The sequence below is a fragment of the Scomber japonicus genome, chromosome 20 (genome assembly GCF_027409825.1).
Source record: "Scomber japonicus isolate fScoJap1 chromosome 20, fScoJap1.pri, whole genome shotgun sequence".
Taxonomy (NCBI): Eukaryota; Metazoa; Chordata; class Actinopteri; order Scombriformes; family Scombridae; genus Scomber; species Scomber japonicus.
In genome coordinates this window covers 5,310,822-5,329,312 of record NC_070597.1, presented here as the reverse complement: position 1 = coordinate 5,329,312, position 18,491 = coordinate 5,310,822, and the positions used below count along the sequence as shown (strand labels likewise).

At 41.7% G+C, this 18,491-nt stretch overlaps 1 protein-coding gene across 1 annotated transcript in view; it reads right to left on the bottom strand.

Annotated features, from left to right (window-relative positions):
- Positions 1-15,871: 15,871 nt before the first annotated feature.
- myo1d (myosin 1D) overlaps positions 15,872-18,491 on the bottom strand; it is a 67,033-nt gene continuing 64,413 nt past the window's right edge. Inside the window, exon 8 of the mRNA XM_053341892.1 lies at positions 15,872-16,028. Within this exon, the coding sequence (XP_053197867.1) occupies positions 15,872-16,028 (157 nt within the window). The remainder of the gene's footprint in view (positions 16,029-18,491) is intronic.

Below are 18,491 nucleotides of genomic sequence, written 5' to 3'. Positions count from 1 at the left end.
TTTATTTATTATTGTCCAAACGGCAGAGAGGGGCTGGAGAGCTAATTAGGAAAGTATTTGACATTTACGACCCCCCGAGCTTTTGAATCTAGTCAGACTGACAACATAATCATCTCTGGAGGAGGAGGAGGAGGAAAAGGAGGAGGAGGAGGATGGATGGATATTTTGGGGGTGGAAACAGAGGCATTGGGAGGTTTTCTGGATTTGGAAAGGATGGATTTTCTACATAAACCTGAGAATGAAAGCTTTTTTTTTTCTTTTTGACAATGATATATAAACACACACACACACACACACACACACACACACACACACACAGAGAGAGAGAGAAGAGAAAAAAATGCCAGACTTGGGTAAATCCTTTGCTAACATACAGATATATATCTATATGAAAAAAACAATTCAGACAAAAAAGAACCTGAAAAACCAACAAAAAAAACAACAAAAAAGAAAAAAAAAAAGAAAAAGAAAAGAAAACATTAGAAAAGGACGCATACATCTACAGCAATGAATGTGGACAGGACTGAGGCTGCAGCAGCCTGCCAGTGACCTTCTGACTGTTTGACGATGTGATGTGTGCACTGCCTACTGCAGGAGGGTGAGGGCCATCGCCTGACTGACTGACTGGCTTTCTTCATCATGCATCACGGATGAACAGGCGCACAACCCCCCCCCACCCACCCACCCACCCACCCTCCCCACATCCCCTCCTCCTCCTCTTCCTCTTCCCCCTTCGGCTGCACACCAACGGCTCTTTGGAAATGCCGACACCCTCTCGTCTCCTCCATTAATACGGATACGACTGGATTTCTTCTTCTTCTTTTGTTTTTTTTGTTTGCTGCAATGCATATCTGGCCGTCTAGGAGAGAACAGCAGCGGCCGCGTCGATGCTGGATCCATATTTTTTGTGGGTTTGTGTTTGTGGCTCTGCAGCTGGACATACAAACAGAGCAAACAGAGCAAACTGGATGGACTATCTATGAAGCAAGCATTGCATTGGTGGGACTTTTGATAATAACAATAATAATAATAATAAAAAAAAGAGACAACAGCAAGAGGATGTATGATCTTTAATTAAAGGATCATACTGAGTGTGTTCAGAAATACCTACTTTATTTTCATCTAGAAAAAAAATAAAACAAGTTAATGGATGTTTTACTCCCCAGAGGCTTAACACCGATGGAGGCTTATTTATTGCTTTTCTGGAACAAGTTTTCTTTCTTCTTTTTTTTTCTCTCTTCCTTTTTTTACTTAGAATATGTAATGTTTTTTGCACGTGTGCCATGCAATTTTACAAACGTTTTTTCCGGGAGGGCAGGAGCAACTATTACTTTCCTTCTTTTTACTTGATTTGTAAAACCAACTGCATCTGCATTAGAGAATGCTGTGAACAAAGTGACACTAGTTTATTTAGCTATGCTTGCTAAAATAGGCTATTTGTTTACCAGGGAATTCTTTTTGTACTTTTTGTCGATAGGTTGTGTTGCAACCACTTTGGAATGATGTTTGATTTTTGTGCTTATGATTCAGCATAGAAAATGTTAAAAACAGTGCCATATCTTTGATGAAAATCCCACAGGTCTGAGGACACTCTGAAATACTGCAGTGTTTGTCTGGCTGTTGAATGACGGGGGAGGATGAGGGGAGGAGGGGAGGGGGACGGGGGGGTTGGATGTTGGATTTTCATCTACTAATAACTACTTACTGACACCTAATTTATTACCATTTGCATATTTATTGTTTTTGGCACATTCAATGTAAATGAAAGATTATGATGAAAGACTTTGGAAAGGGAAGGACATAAGTAGGTGAGGTGGTGGGGGGGGGGTGGGGATGGGGGGGTGATGAGGGGTTCTGCTAGTTTAAAGCAGGTGTGCTTATCTATGGTGGGAATGAAGATTGATTCTGGTTTATGCAAATGAATGTTGCAGGGATTTTTATCGATGATGAATATCTAATTAAAGCCCATAGATCCAAACCAATGTTAAATCTGACCATCACCACAGTGACATCATCATCAAGTCAAGGACACCTCGATAGAAACAACACATCACACTGGCCTTATAAGGACCTTAAATGCCCTGCAAATACACAAAAACTAACATCCTTTTTGTCCTGCACGAGGAGCCAAAGCCAACCTGCTGTCCCACATATCAGAAAGAGAAAGCACAGACTCTTCTTTTTTCTCTCTCTCTCTCTCCGGGGGGAATAAATAAATAAATAAACAATTTCAATGACACTTCATTCAGTGTCAATGCAGATAAAAAGCACAGCTTACCTTGAGGATAAATCCATCAGCATCACCTCTGTGTAAATCTAATGTTATAAAGGGTGACGTCACGTTCATCTATGTGGGGGCTGGAGGAGTGAATAGATTGAATTTGACCTCTATAGGAATCATTTCAATAAGAAGAAGCTGCAAGATTTAAAATGACTGGAAACACCTTGACAACCTAGATAGAAAGCATGCAGAACATTTTGAGATATGCAGCTTTTTTAATATATATATATATTGTAGGAAAATAGTTAAAGCTATCTCTATAATGACTGCAATCACTGGACTGGAGATGCTGCTTCTGCCTAAAGGAAATGAGTTCACTGTCACTCGCCGAGTCGTAGATAATAACTGTAAAGGAAAAATGAATTCACTGGTTTTCACATCTCATCTCAATACAGACAAAAACTGTGCACGCTCTATCAGAGAGAAAGAGCAACGAGCAGCTCTGACAGTCACAATCTGTGGCCTTCGCTGCTGTGGGACTGTGGCCGCCATATGGAGTTAGTTTGGGAGTGTTTGTACCGGCACAACAGGGGGGGGACATGCACTTTTGGACGGGCTTCAATTTTAAAAAAGCAAAAAGCAAAAAAAAAAAAAAAAAAAGGAGCAGAAGAAGAAGCAGGGCATCAAAAACAAAAGACCACGTATCTTTTTTTTCTCTGTGTCCACCACTTCTTGCCCCCTCGACTCACTTGAAATGTGCCATTTCTTTTTTTTCTTTTTCTTTCTTTTTTTAAAAATTCACTTGCATCATTGAGTAGTCGTTTGAAAAACTTTCAAAAAGCTTAAAAATAAAATACGATTTAAAAAAAATAAAAAGGACTCAAAAGTGATAGTTTAAAAAAAAAAAGATTTCTGTCAAATTCATTTTTCTGTATCTTGTTGCGTACTTTGTAGATAAAAAAAATACAAAAAACGAAACAGTGGTGATGAGCTTCAAAAAGAGAGGCATTCGACGGCTGCATGTGTGTGTGAATGTGTGAGTGTGTGTGTGTGAGTGTGAGTGAGTGAGTGTGTGTGTGTTTGTGTGTGAGTGTGAGTGGCAGCGTTTTATTTGTACAGAAGAATGTGTGACATGTTTTCTTATGGACAAGGAACACACACACACACCAAACACACTGGTAACTAGGTTTTTTCCCCTTTGGTGGGTGAGGGAGGGGTGTCGACGCTGTTCAATAAAAATGTTCTCTTTTTTTTTTTTTCTTGGGGAAAAAGACAAAAAAGCTGTTGCTGTAATTGAAACTTTTTTCAGTTTGTTTCTGCTTACTTTAATTTATTTTTGTACTGTGATGGAAAATAAAATGCACTGATCGTTCAAGAATAGGCTACTTGTGTTTTTATACATCCAGCTGTGGACTGAAGCTGCTCAGATATGACATTAAAGACCGTGTAAAGTGAATTCAGACATTTTCTTCTAAACATATTAAATAGGTCATAAAAGTATTTCAACCATTTAGATTTGAATTGTGGAGCTAGGCTTCACAAACTGTGTTTCAACATTTCTGTGTTCAGGATTTAGTGATTAGCATAAACCCACCCCTGCTGCTGTAGAGGTAGAAATACATTCAGCACACACTACTACTACTACTACAGTCTACAGTTAGCCGTCGAGCTAGCAGCCGAGTTAGCACCTGAGCTAGCTGCCGAGCTAACAGCCGAGTTAGCCGCCGAGCTAGCAGCAGAAAGCTCTCAGACGTAGCATCCATGTTTCTGGTAGAGGTGGTGACTTTGATTGACAGGTGACACGTGGTAGGGGGCGGGGTTTCAGCGGACTCGGCGGGAACGCCCACAGCGTTTGGGAGCAGAGAAAGAGGCTGATTTTTACACAACTTTGAAGCCTAATTTCATATATTTGGCGATTTTTTTAATCATTCAAATTTGGCAGGGTGGTTAACAACACACTTTTCTGTGGTATGTTTGAACTAAGAACACATATTTATTCTTACTTTACACAGACTTTAATGATGTTTAAATACCTTTTTATCAGTGAAAGCATTGTTCCATTTTCATGCACATCCTGTTTTGCATTCACACAGTTGCATTAAGTAACTGTACCTGGTTGGTGGAGCTAAACAGATCAGGTAGTATAATTCAGATCTCCTCATATCATCATGGATCGATAAATCACATTTTCTGACAGAGGTAGCTCACAAAAAACTGGCTGAGCTGTTTTATTTCACAGTTTGTGTGTTAATAGAAGCAACAGAGATTAAGAATAAGTGAGTTTTTTATATAATATGGGCCCTTTAAAGCACCTGGAAGCTGCAGCACATTTACTGAGCATTATCACTGGAGCAAGTTGGAGGTTAAGATTCATCCTGAGACTGGAAATGTGTGGCATCAGGTGAGAAAAACCTTACATTTAATCTTTCTGCTGTTTCACTGCTGGCTAAATACAAACATATAAAGCAACAATCACTTCCTGTTGGATCACCTCTGAAGTGGCTGTAGCTCCAGGTGTAGCCCATCGACTGTAAGGTTGGTGGTTTGATCTCCGACTCCTTCTGTCGACATGTTGAAGTTTCCTAAAGCAAGACGCTGAAACCCAGCTGGCTCCCAATCAGTGTGCGTGGGTTAGTAACAAATAAATAAATAAGGGTCAGCAAGATGAGCAATTCAAAAAATATCTTAAAAAATAGATTTAAAAGCAGCATCAGGTTTGTTAAAAGGTACATTTAGTATTTTTGTTGGTTTTATATCATTTGAAATTACATTTAGGCCATTTCTTTAACCAAAAGTGAAAATGTCAAATGGTGTAACCACAAAAGAATGATAAATATTGACCCTCCTGTCGTCCTCCCGGGTCAAATTGACCCCATCTGTTTTGACTGTTCCTTCCTTCCTTCCTTCCTTCCTCCCTCTTTCTTTAATTTTTCCTTCCTTCTTCCCCTCCTCCCCTCTTTCTTTGCTCCCTCCTCTATCCATCCTTCCTTGCTTCCTTCCTTCCTTCCCTTCCCTCCCTCGCTCGCTCCCTCCCTCCGTCCCTCCCTCCTTACTCCTTTCTTTCTTTCCTTCCTTCCTTCCTTCCTTCCTCCTTTCCTTCCTTCCTCCCTCCTTTCTTTCTCTCCTAAATTCCTTCCTCTTTTCGCCCTTACTCCTTCCTTCCTTCCTTCCTTCTCTCCTTACTTCCTTCCTCTTTTCCTCCTTCCTCCTGTCCTTCCTCCTGTCCTTCCTTCTGTCCTTCCTCCTGTCCTTCCTCCTGTCCTTCCTTCTGTCCTTCCTTGACCTGAGGACAACAGGAGAATTAATATTTTCACATCAAAGAAATGTTCTGCTCAATCAACAATCAGCTAGATAGATAGATGTAGGTTTTCTCCTTTTAACTGACTAGTGTCTCCTTCCTTATTGATTATTATTATTATATATGATTGGTTTCTCTGGTGCAACAATCTTCAAACATCTTTATACATCAGAGTGAGTCTCCTAACGGCCACCGTGCATCATAACTGCAATGTCAGCATGATTGGATTCCAGCCAGAGACCTTTGATGCACGTCATACCCATCGCTCTCAGTTACTGTCTGCCACTTCACTGTCAACTGTCCCATAAAGACACAATGCCAATAAATAAATAATCAAATAAATAAATGAATAAAATCTTTGTGCATGATATTTATATTTATTGGATGTCTTGATGGTTGGAGACGGCCATCTTTAATCTTCTATGGATGAAGTGCTGCTGATCAAAGCTGCATCTCAATTTGGCTCTGAGTGATCTCACAGCCTGAACTTCATCACCGCTAGGACTGAAAACTAAGGAAAGAATGAGGATGCAAGGAAGGAAGGAAGGGAGGAAATGAGTAAGGAAGGAAGGAAGGAAGTGAGGGAGGAAGGAAGGAAGGAAGGAAGGAATGAAAGAAGGAAGGAAGGAAGTGAGGGAGGAAGGAAGGAAGGAAGGAAAGGAGTAAGGAGGGAGTGAGGGAGTGAGGGAGGGAGGGAAGGGAAGGGAAGGATGGAATGAGGAAGGAAGGAAAGCAGGAAGGGAGGAGGAAGGGAGGAAAGAAGGAAGGAAGGAATGAGGAAGCAAGCAAGGAAGGAAGGAAGGGAGGGAGGGAGGGAGGAGGAAGGGAGGAAAGAAGGAAGGAAGGAATGAGCAAGCAGGCAAGGAAGGAAGGAAAGAAGGAAGGAAGGAAGGAAGGAAGGAAGGAAGGAAAGCAGGAATGGAGGAGGGAAGGAAGGAGGGAAGGAAAGGAGTAAGGAGGGAGGGAGGGAGGAAGGAAAAGAGTCTGCCACTTCACTGTCAACTGTCCCATAAAGACACAATGCCAATAAATAAATAATTAAATAAATAAATAAAATCTTTGTGCATGATATTTATATTTATTGGATGTCTTGATGGTTGGAGACGGCCATCTTTAATCTTCTATGGATGAAGTGCTGCTGATCAAAGCTGCATCTCAATTTGGGTCTGAGTGATCTCACAGCCTGAACTTCATCGCCACTAGGGCTGCAATCCACTGGGAGTTTTTAAAGTTGGAAACTTTCCATGGGAATTAACGAGAATATGTTTATTTACTCAACATTCATGTATTAGTTTGCATACATGTCTGCTTATAGTTTGTATAAATTATCCGAAATGTCCAGATAATTCCCGTTAAATGCCATAAACTCCTATAATTCACATGGAGAGTTTCCCATTTGGAATATTTCCTAAATTCCCCTGCTGAATTTACCTTGGAAAGTTTGCGGAAAATTGCTCCCGGGTCAAACTGACCCCGTCTGTTTCGACTGTTCCTTCTTTCCTCCCTTCCTCCCTCCCTTCTTTCCTTCCGTCTGTCCTTCCTTCCGTCCCTCCCTCCTTCTCTCTTTCTTTCCTTCCTCTCTCCTTCCTCCATCCCCCTATCTTCTTTCTTTTTCCTCCCTCCCTCCCTCCCTCCTACTTTCCTTCTTTCCTCTTTTCCTTTCTCCCTCCCTCCGTCCTTCCTTCCTTCCTTTCCTTCCTCCCGTCCTTCTTCTTTCCTCCATCCTTATATAAAAGTGGATTCTCTTATAATGATGTTTTTAATCCAGATATTATGATTGTTAATATTTTGCTGCCTCCCTTTTTCTATCTTTAATCACTAGATTTTGGTCAAGTTTGCATTTGCAGGTGTTATTAACAGACTCCTCTGTGCAAAATTATAACTTCTTTTTTATTATAATTTCCTAAAACTGAACCCCAACCTTTCCCAATGTCCCAATAACAACTACACAAACATCTCTCTTACTCTAAATATACAGACTTGCCCCCCGCCCCCCCCGCCTACATTTAGGTCAGTTCACTCGCTGTGCACATCGCTCACTGTCCATTAGCATTTTAAAGCGTCACGTTTTACATGAGTGAGTTGAAACTGCAAAATCTATTAATGATGACGAAAGGGATTTTTGCAGCAGTCAGTGGATTCAAAGTTTGAGTTTAAAAGAGCCAGAAAGTCACGTGTTAAATTTTCTCTCTTTTTTAACCCTCCTGTTGTCCTCAGGTCAAGGAAGGACAGGAAGGAAGGAAGGAAGGGAGGAGGAAGGGAGGAAAGAAGGAAGGAAGGAAAAAGGAAGGAAGGAGGGAAAGCAGGAAGGGAGAAGGAAGGGAGGAAAGAAGGTAGGAAGGAATGAGGAAGGAAGGAAGGAAAGAATGAAGGAAGGAAGGAAGTGAGGGAGGAAGGAAGGAAGGAAAGGAGGAAGGAGGAAGGAAGGAAGGAAGGAAGGAAGGGAGGAGGAAGGGAGGTAAGCAGGAAGGGAGGAGGAAGGGAGGTAAGAAGGAAGGAATGAGGAAGCAAGGAAGCCAGGAAGGAAGGAAAGCAGGAAGAGAGGAATGAAGGAAGGAAGGACAGAAGGAAGGAAAGGAGGGAGGGAGGAAAGCAGGACAGGAAGGGAGGAGGAAGGGAGGTAAGAAGGAAGGAAGGAAGGAAGTGAGGGAGGAAGGAAGGAAAGGAGTAAGGAGAGACAGAGGGAGGAAAGAAGGAAGGAAGGAAGGAAGAAAAGAACAGTCAAAAGAGATGACCCAGGAGGACAACAGGAGGGTTAACTGGTCCACAGTGTGTCCCAATGTCCCAGTAACAACTCTACACACACATCTCTATATAACTCTACATATACAGACCCCCCCCCCCCCCCCCCCCCCCTCGTTCTCTACATGGATTAGTTTAGGTCAGTTCACTCTGTGCACATCGCTCACTGTCCATTAATTCCCATTCATTAAACCACCAGGTCAGTCAGCCAGTTGTGTGTGTTTCTCCTCCGTAGTGTGTCACTGCCCTTGAGGACAGAGGAGTCATCCCACTCTCTGCGACACACACACACACACACACATCCATCAGCCAGTGGATTATACCCCCCCCCCCCCCTCCTCCTCCTCCTCCTCCTCCTCCTCCTCCTCCCCTCTGTGCATGCTGAGGTAGCTGGCGATGGCTGACACAGGAGTGGTGTAGTAGGGAGGAGGGAGGGCAGCGTTGTCATGCCGACTGCAGAGGTTTTTAATCCACCCTGAGTCGACGACGTCACTCGATGAAACAGATGTTAGTGGGCGGACTAACGTTAGAGCTGTATACCCAACTATTACCTCATCACACGTTAAGAGAGGAAAACACGGCTGTCCTCAGGAAACGTTTGAGTCAACACACACACACACACACACACACACACACACACACACACACACACACACACACACACACACACACAAACACACACACACACACACACACACACTAGGGCTGCTTGATTATGGAAAAAATCATAATCAAGATTATTAACCCTCCTGTTGTCCTTGAGTCAAGGAAGGGAGGAAAAAGGAAGGAAGGAATGCAGGGAGGGAGGGAGGGAGGAAGGCAGGGAGGAAGGGAGGGAGGTAAGGAGGGAGGAAGGATGGATGGAAGGAAGGGAGGGAGGGAGGAAGGACAGCAGGAAGGAAAGGAGGAAGGAAGAAAGGAAGGCAGGGAGGGAGGAAGAAGGAAGGCAGGGAAGGAGGAAGAAGGAAGGTAAGGGGGGAGGAAGTAAGGAAGGCAGGGAGGGAGGAAAAAGGAAGGAAAGGAGAAAGGAAGGAAAAGAGGGAGAAGGGAGGAAAAGAGGCAAGACGAAGGAAGGGAGGGAGAAAGGAAGGAAGGAAAGGAGGAAGGAAGTGAGGAAGGAGAGGGAGGGAGAAGGAAAGGAAAGAAGGAACAATCTGTCAAAATAAAGGAGGACACACACACACACACACACACACACACACACACAAGTAAACAAGCACAAGACATCGAAGCAAATAAATTTATTAATAAAATGATTAATGACATAACTAACTCGTTGCTTAATGCATAATTTGCATTTATACAGAATGCATTATAACAGTGCACAGTTCCCTTAAAGACTCTGTCTGGATATTACAGTATATTTAATGTTGAAATATTACATCAATATGCAAAATATAAACTTAATATATAAAATTAGGCACTTATTGAATGACTGGTGCATACATCATACATGTACATACAGATTTTTCTTTTCTTTTTTTTAAAATGTGCTTAAAGCTGCTGAAGACAGAATAAATTATGGAGGAAGAAAAATGAAAAGTTTGTGACCATTTGGCTAAAAAAATTGATAATAATTGTGTAAAAATGACAACTACAGGAATGTATTTGTGTAAGGAGAAAGACATAATGGCACTTATTCATAAAGTCTGTTAAAAAGTTATTTTAACCCTCCTGTTGTCCTCAAGTCAAGAAGGAAAGGAGGGAGGAAGGGAGGAAGGGAGGAAGGGAGGAAGGAGGAAGGAAAGGGGGGAGGGAGAAAGGAAGGGAGGGAGGGAGGAAGGAAGGAAGGAAGGGAGGGAGAAAGGAAGGAAGGAGGAAGGGAGGGAAGGAGGGAGAAAGGGGAAGGAAGGAAGGGAGGAAGAAGGAAGGAAAGGCGAAAGGAAGGAAAAGAGTGAGAAGGAAGGAAAGGAGGGAGAAGGAAGGAAGGAAGGAGGGAGGGAAGAATAAAGGAAGGAAAGGAGTAAGGAAGGAAGGAAGGAAGGAAAGAAGGAAGGAAGGAAGGCAGAGGCTTTTTTTAAAAATGAGATTTGTTGAAAATAAAGCTAAAGAATATCATCAGCGTCGCCTTTTAATAGATTTTAATCCACATTTTTTATATTTCTGGTTACTCTACTTGATCATTATCTCATTTATTTGTTGGTTTCTATTGTTCTAAAATGTCTTGTTGCTGGTGTAGTTTCCCTTTTTTTATTTTATTTATTTTATTTCCTCGCCTCCTGAGTACAGGATGGCTGAAGGGGGAGAAAAAAAACAAAAAACAAACAAAGAAGAACCTTCACTGCCCTGCAGGACGGGTAAAGTCAGACTCACTGGGCGAGGAGCCAAGTGATTTGACAAGAGGAAGAAGAAGGAGGAGGAGGAAGAGGAGGAGGAGGAGGAGGAGGAGGGAGAGAGAGGAAGAAGAAGAAAGCTAAGGGAGTAGAGAAGGAGAGAAGGAGAGGAGGAAAGGAGGGAAAAAAAACTCCTTTTGCCTCAAGAAAGCAAAAAAAAAAAAAGAGAGAGAAGAAGAAGCTGAAGTGAGAAGTGACATGGAGTCCATCCTAATGATGAGAGCTGAATAGAGGAGCAGAGAGGAGGAGAAGCCCTGTGGGAGATTACCATGCTGCAGGATATGGAGGTGTTATAAATTACACACACACACACACACACACACACTTACTTACACACACACACACAGACACACACATACACACACACACACACACACACACACACACACACACACACACACACACACACACACACACACACACAATTGAGAAGCTCTTATTAAACCACCACCAATGTCACCACTTCCTTAATCCCCTCCACTCTCCTCTATGACTATGAATGCATCATTTTCTCCTTTTCCTCCTTCAAAATAAAAGTCTTCTCTTTTATTTTATTTTATTTTTTGCTGCATCAAAGTGTCTTATTATGACGAGGTAGAAGAAGAGATTTCATCACTTGCTCAAACTCATTAAGATAAACGGCTTGTTCGGACACAATTAGAAGTTTTTGTGACTTCCTGTTTGAGTAAAAGGAGGAGAGAGCTGGTTTATAAAGGTCATTGAGGTCAAATGTTGGTTGAATTTGAGATATTTAGATATTTATAAAGGTCAACTCGCAAACCTTTAAATCAAAAGATCTCACATTTATAACCAGAGAGTGTTAAAGTAACATTTTAGCTTTAGATCCATATTCATTGAAGAGGATTATTCTGAGTGAGAGGCAGGAAAATTAAGTTGTTCTCTTGAGCTTTTAATCATAGTTCACCCCCTTTTTTTCCCCTTTTTTTTAGCTGTATAATTTTAAATGTTATCCGTGCAAAATTTGAGCCAAAATTATCTCAACAGTGATGAACTTTAAAGAGACAGAAAAGTGTAAAAAAAAATGTTTCTTTGCTTAATTTTACATGGATGAGTTAGGATGAGTTAGCATTTAGAGCATGTGACATTTACACTGCAACGTCTATTTATTATAATGGATTTGCAGCAATCGGTGGATTCAAAGTTTGAGTTTGATGTGCAAAATTTGAGCTTATCACCAAATCATCTCAATTTAAGATAAGCCAGAAAGTGTAAAATCTTTGTCAATATGTGTAACATGAGACTCTGAGTCAATTGCATGAGAGTAGTCTGCAGGTCGTCTTTATATTGAGCTTCAAAAAAACACATAATTAATGAGGATGCACATTAAATTTTTGCTTTGCTGCTTTAGAAAAAATGGAATTTAAACATCTTACAGTTCAATAAAGACTGTAATAACTGTATCTACCAATTAAACCTGGTAATGAAAGCAGCTACTAAACTCCAAAGGTTGAAAATGAACTTTAAAAAAAAGAGAATAATTAAGTTACAGAGCAGCAAACGCATCACAAAGCCTAAGATATTAAAGCCTTATATATGTTGAAGCTGTGGAGGTGGATGTTCATTTTAAAGTAAGCAGTATATAAAGAGATAGATATATATATATGTGTGAATCTTTGGTCTTTTCATGCCTGAGATAAGCGAAGGGAAACTTAGCGAGTCTTGAAATAGTGTAGTGCTGCTGATACATACATAGAGTCATTCCCATCATTAGGCAGCGAGGTAAAGTAGGACAGCAGTCTGATTACAGACTTCACACACCCCCAACCTCCCCTCCTTCTGTCCTTCACTGTGGACGATCGCCAGCCTCCACAAGTCTCTGAGCCAAAAAACGAAGAGCTAATCACACACACACACACACACACACACACACACACACACACACACACACACACACACACACACACACACACACACACACATACACACACACACACACACACACACACTCTCTCTCTCGGATGAAGGGGATATTTGTCAAGTAGAAGCCTATTGAAAAGGACTACAGACCACTACAAGTCATTAGGCTTTTCACCCAGCACAAAGACAACAAACAACACTATGTTTAAAGGGGGGGGGGAATTAGGGGGGTAAGGGGGGTTAGGGTTAAGGGGGGGGTGGGGGTTGGAGTTCACATGGGATTATACAGTACTGGCCAGCAACACTCACTCTGTTAATAAGCTAGAAACATTAAGGATAATATAAATGTTCCTTAACCCTCCTGTTGTCCTCGAGTCAAGGAAGGAAGGGAGGGAGGAGGAAGGAAGGATGAAAGGGAGGGAGGAAGGATGGAATGGAATGGAAGGAAGGAAGGAAGGAAGCAAGGATGAAAGGGAGGGGGAAGGGAAGAAGGAAGGAAAGGAGGGAGGAAGGAAGGAAGGAAGAAGGAAGGAAAGGAGGGAGGGAGAGAGGGAGAAGGAAGGAAAGGAAGGAGGAAAAAGGAAGGAAATGAGGGAGGAAGGAAGGGAGGACGAAGGATGGAAAGGAAGGAAGGCAGGGAGGGAGGAAGAAGGATGAAAGGAGGGAGGGAGTAAGGAATGGAGGAAGAATGATGGAAAGGATGGAGGAAGGGAAGAAGGAAGGAAAGGAGTAAGGAAGGAAAGTAGGGAGGAAGGAAGGAAGGAGGAGGGAGGACGACAGGAAGGTTAAATGTGGGGAGAAATACTAACGCTTTGGTTATAGTCTTCACTTCCTGTAACGTGCTGCATCAACATATGGAGTCTTATGCAGTTCACATATATTCTTATAACTTTGACTATATATATATTTATATATTCATATTTATGTATAAGCATGTTATTAAAAAAAGAAAAGTAGAGATATTGCAGTAGAGAGTATAAGATGTAGGATTTTAAATTAACAGGATGTAATGTTCAGGATATGCTCAACACATCCGACTCTACTTCCTGTGACTACGAAACTAACAACGACTTTAGATGTGGATGATTTTCTTTAAAGTCTCAAACTCGGACTGACTCACTTTTTATTGTAAACATTTAACTAACTAATAAAAGTGGACGCTGCATTTCCTTTTTTTTTCTTCTTCTTCTTCTCTTCATTTCACCACGCAGGTAAAACCTTCAAATCAAGGCCATCATCGCTATTATTCCCTCTTCTCTTTAACCCTCCTGTCGTCCTTGAGTCAAGGAAGGAAGTTAGAAAGAAGAAGGAAGGAAGGAAGGGAGGAAGAAGGAAGGAAAGGAGGGAGGAAGGAAGGAAGGGAGAAAGAAGGAAGAAAAGAAGGGGGGAGGAAGGAAGGGAGAAAGAAGGAAGGAAAGGAGGAAGGAAGGAAGGAAGGAAAGGAGTGAGGAAGAAAAGGAGGAAGGAAGGAAGGAAGGAGGGAAGAAAGGAAGGAAGGAAGGGAGGAAGGTAGGTGGGAAGGAGCAAAGAAGGAAGGAGGGTGGGAGGGAAGGAAGGAAGGAGGTAGGGAGGGAAGGAAGGAAAGAGAGAAGGAGGGAGGAAAGAAGGAAAGAGAGAAGGAGGGAGGAAAGAAGAACAGAAGGAAGGAAGGAAGGAAGGAAGGAAGGAACAGTCAAAACAGATGGGGTCAATTTGACCCGGGAGGAAACGACACAAGGGTTAAAGAAGATGATCAAAACTGGCTGAATATCTTTGAAGAGTCGTACATGAATATTATCTTCCTTCCTTCATTTTAATATTTTTTTTTTATATATATCTATCTCAGAGTTTCACTTTTGATCTGGCTCCAGCACACAGGGAGCTGCAGGGATTATTCATTTCTGTGCAAAGCCTTTTTATTTATTTTTTTTATTTCCCATTATGCAACAACGAGTGCTTCTGAGAACAGTTGCTGCATAATCTCCTCTCACCTTTACTACCAACATCATCCCATCATCACTATCATATCACTAAATATTATTGCACAAAGCAAATCATTTGTCTTTTAACCCTCCTGTTGTCCTCGAGTCAAGGAAGGAAGGAAGAGAGGAAGGAAGAAAGAATGGAAGGGAGGAAGAAAGAAGGAAGTATGGATGGAAGGGAGGAAGGATGGATGGATGGATGGATGGAAGGGAGGAAGAAGGAAAGGAGGAAGGAAGGGAAGAAGGAAGAAGGAAGGAAAGGAGGAAGAGAGGAAGAAGGAAGGAAGGATGGAAGGGAGGAAGATGGATGGAAGGGAGGGAGGAAGGAAAGAAGGAAGGAAGGGAAGAAGGAAGGAAGGATGGAAGGGAGAAAGATGGAAGGAAGGGAGGGAGGAAGGGAGGAAGAAGGAAAGGAGGAAGGAAGGGAGGAAGAAGGAAGGAAGGATGGAAGAGAGGAAGATGGATGGAAGGGAGGGAGGAAGGGAGGAAGAAGGAAAGGAGGAAGGAAGGGAAGAAGGAAGAAGGAAGGAACGGAGGAAGGGAGGAAGAAGGAAGGAAGGAAGGATGGAAGGGAGGGAGGGAGGAAGGAAGGAAAGAAGGAAGGAAGGAAAGAAGGAAGGAAGAATGGAAGGGAGGAAGGGAGGAAGGATGGATGGATGGAAGGGAGGGATGAAAGGGAGGAAGAAGGAAAGGAGGAAGGAAAGGAGGAAGGGAGGAAGAAGGAAGGAAGGAAGGATGGAAGGGAGGAAGATGGAAGGAAGGGAGGGAGGAAGGAAAGAAGGAAGGAAGGGAGGGAGGAAGGAAAGAAGGAAGGAAAGGAGGAAGAGAGGAAGAAGGAAGGAAGGAAGGATGGAAGGGAGGAAGATGTAAGGAAGGGAGGGAGGAAGGAAGGAAAGAAGGAAGGAAGGAAAAAAGGAAGGAAGGAAGGAAGGAAGAATGGAAGAAACAGACAGGGTCAATTTGACCCGGGAGGACGACACAAGGGTTAAAAAAATATGGATTAAAAGAAAAAGAGAAAAAACAAAACATCACTTTGGTGGATTATCCTGTAGTGCATCATTTAAACCTGCGTTTTATAAAAGCTTTTTTTTTTTTTTGCATGTAGGCGTTTTTTTTTCTTTTTTCTTTTTTTTTATACACTTCCTGTGTATACGAACAATGCATAGAGAGAGATTTATAAAACAGGGTGAATTTGGCTTTTTTTTTTTTTTTTTTGCTTCTTTGAGAGGATTCAATTACCCCGAATCCTCCTACAGAGCTGCTTATCTGCATTGTCACATTATCAGCAGCTCTGCAACACAAAGAATTTAAAAAATAACAACAAACAAAAAACACACACACACACGAGAGAGGTGAATCATCATCATCATCATCATCATCATCGTCGTCGTCATCGTCATCATCATCTGCTGTCACTGTTTCTCTGCTCCGTTTTTTTTTAGTTTCCAGGAACAGCCAGGATGTAACCGGATCGGCTCTTGGTGAAGTCCGGCTGCGATTGGTTGATCTTGGGCTCGACGATGACGGTGCACTTCCTGCCGTTCATGCTGCACTGGATGGGACTTGTGATGTTCACCTGCAGCTTCCTCTTCTCACTGCAGGATGAAAAGAAAAGGAGAAGAGAAAAGGAAGAGAGAGAGAGAGAGAGATGCTATTAGAGACTAGCAGGTGTAAAGTTGCACATTGTCTAAAGTGCACATCAGGAAATGAACATGTACAGTACGGATATAATTTAATATATAAGCAGCCGCCGGGCTCAGTGGCTTCACATTACACTCAGTCATAGTGGTGTGTGTGTGTGTGTGTGTGTGTGTGTGTGTGTGTGTGTGTGTGTGGCCATAAATCATACTCAGTCTCACACAAAGCATAATGATCTCACTAATACCTTCATACCCAAACTACTGTAGAAATTATTACATTCTCTCTCTCTCTCTCTCTCTCTCCTGACTGTGTATATTAGCATGTTAGCTTCGTATTAGCATATTAGCTTAGCGATTAGCCCCCCTGGCTAGCTACATTATTAGATGCAGTGTTAAGGGTTAGGGTTAGGGTCAATACTGAATATGAATTGTACTGTGGTCAACAGTGATGTCAATTGTATGCTAATAGACGTTAGCATTACGGGTCCCAATGAGGGGGGCGAAATTCAGGTTTTAAATTTATGTGAGAGTTATTGATATTTCAAGTCATTTTTTTGTTCAAACAGAATTATGATGAATTTAGGAGTTAAAATTACGTCTCTAGACCCTTTAGAAAGGCTGGAACCCAGTCAGGGGTCCCCACGAGGTAGTAAAAACATGTATGTGTGTGTGTGTGTGTGAGAGAGAGAGAGAGAGAGAGAGAGAGAGAGAGAGAGAGAGAGAGAGAGAGAGAGAGAGAGAGAGAGAGAGAGAGAGAGAGAGAGAGTATGAAGGCTTGCTAGGCCATAAATCATACTCAGTCTCACACAAAGCATAATGATCTCACTAATACCTTCATACCCAAACTACTGTATAAATGATTACATGCATACTCACACACACACACACACACACACACACACACACACACACACACACACACACACACACACACACACACACACACACACACACACACACACACACAAGACTTTAGGCCATATATCATACAGACACAACTCTCCTACACACAATCATTCCCACTCACCCATACCATTATACTCTTTGTAGCACAATAATATTAAATATACAAGAGAATATAATATAATAATAAAAGGAGAAAAAGGATTGTGAGAGGATAAATAAGATAAAAATGGTTGCCATGGTCCACCTACACAGGTATTTTCACTCTCTCTTTGCCTGATTCGACTCTTCTCAGGACTGTGTGGGTGTGCACAGACTGTGGCTCAACATGAAAGTGAAAAAAAGATGTCAGTGAATTTCATCTCTCGTTTTTCTGTCAGGACGAGAAAACTCACGTGTCTTATAAGTGGAAAGTAAAGTTGCATCTTAGCAGTATGTAAAGGTCAACGATGGGGTTTTTCTGTGTGTCCATGTGGTTTAGTTTCATTTTTTGTGGACCCAGCATCGAATTTCTGCTTTTAATCCATTTAGAGAGAATATATTAGAGGATTATGGTAAAAATGTCTAAGTGGTGTAACCATAAAAACTTTGTACCAAATAATTCAACTTGCTTAAAAACAGTAAATAGTCAATAAAACACCATATCAACTAGTTTGGCATGATCTTACATTATAACTTTTATATTAAATAAAGCTAATGGAATACTATTGTTCTAAATATTACATTTAATCTGGGTAACCATGGAGATCAGGAAACATTTACATTATTTTGTGGTTACACCATTTGACATTCAGTCTTACTTTTGGTAAAAAAGGTAAAATCAGGAACCATTTACATCCTTTTAAGTCCACTTAAATACACTGTAGGTGATAAAATAGTTAATATTTATCATTATTTTGTGGTTACACCATTTGACATTTTCAGGAGCATTCAGTCTTTTGGTTACAAAAATGGTGCAAATGTCATTTCAAATGATGTAAAACCAACAAAAATACTAAATGTACATTTTAACAAAACTGATGCTGCTTTTAAACATATTTTTGAATGACTCATATTGCCAATCCTTTTTTATTACTCATCCCATATTTATCTCCTAGTTTTGGCTCAAATCTCTAAAAATAGAGAAACATAATCATACAGTTGCTTTTTATAACAAGTGATTCAGCTACAGTTGTGGTTTATCTAATGAAAATGATAAAGAAGCAGGGCTTTTTTTCGGGTGGAGAGCAAATGAAAACAAACCTGAGGGAAGGAAGGAAGCAGGAGGGAAGGAAGGAAGGAGGGAAGGAGGGAAGGAAGGAGGGAGGAAAGAAGGAAGGAGGGAGGGAGGAAAGAAGGAAGGAGGAGGGAGGAGAAAGGAAGGGAGCATGGAAGGACAGAGGAAATAAGGAAGGGGGGAAGGAAGGGAGGGAGGGAGGGAGGAAAGAAGGAAGGAGGGAGGGAGGGAGAAAGGAAGGGAGCATGGAAGGACAGAGGCAATAAGGAAGGGGGGGAAAGAAGGAAGGAGGGAGGAGG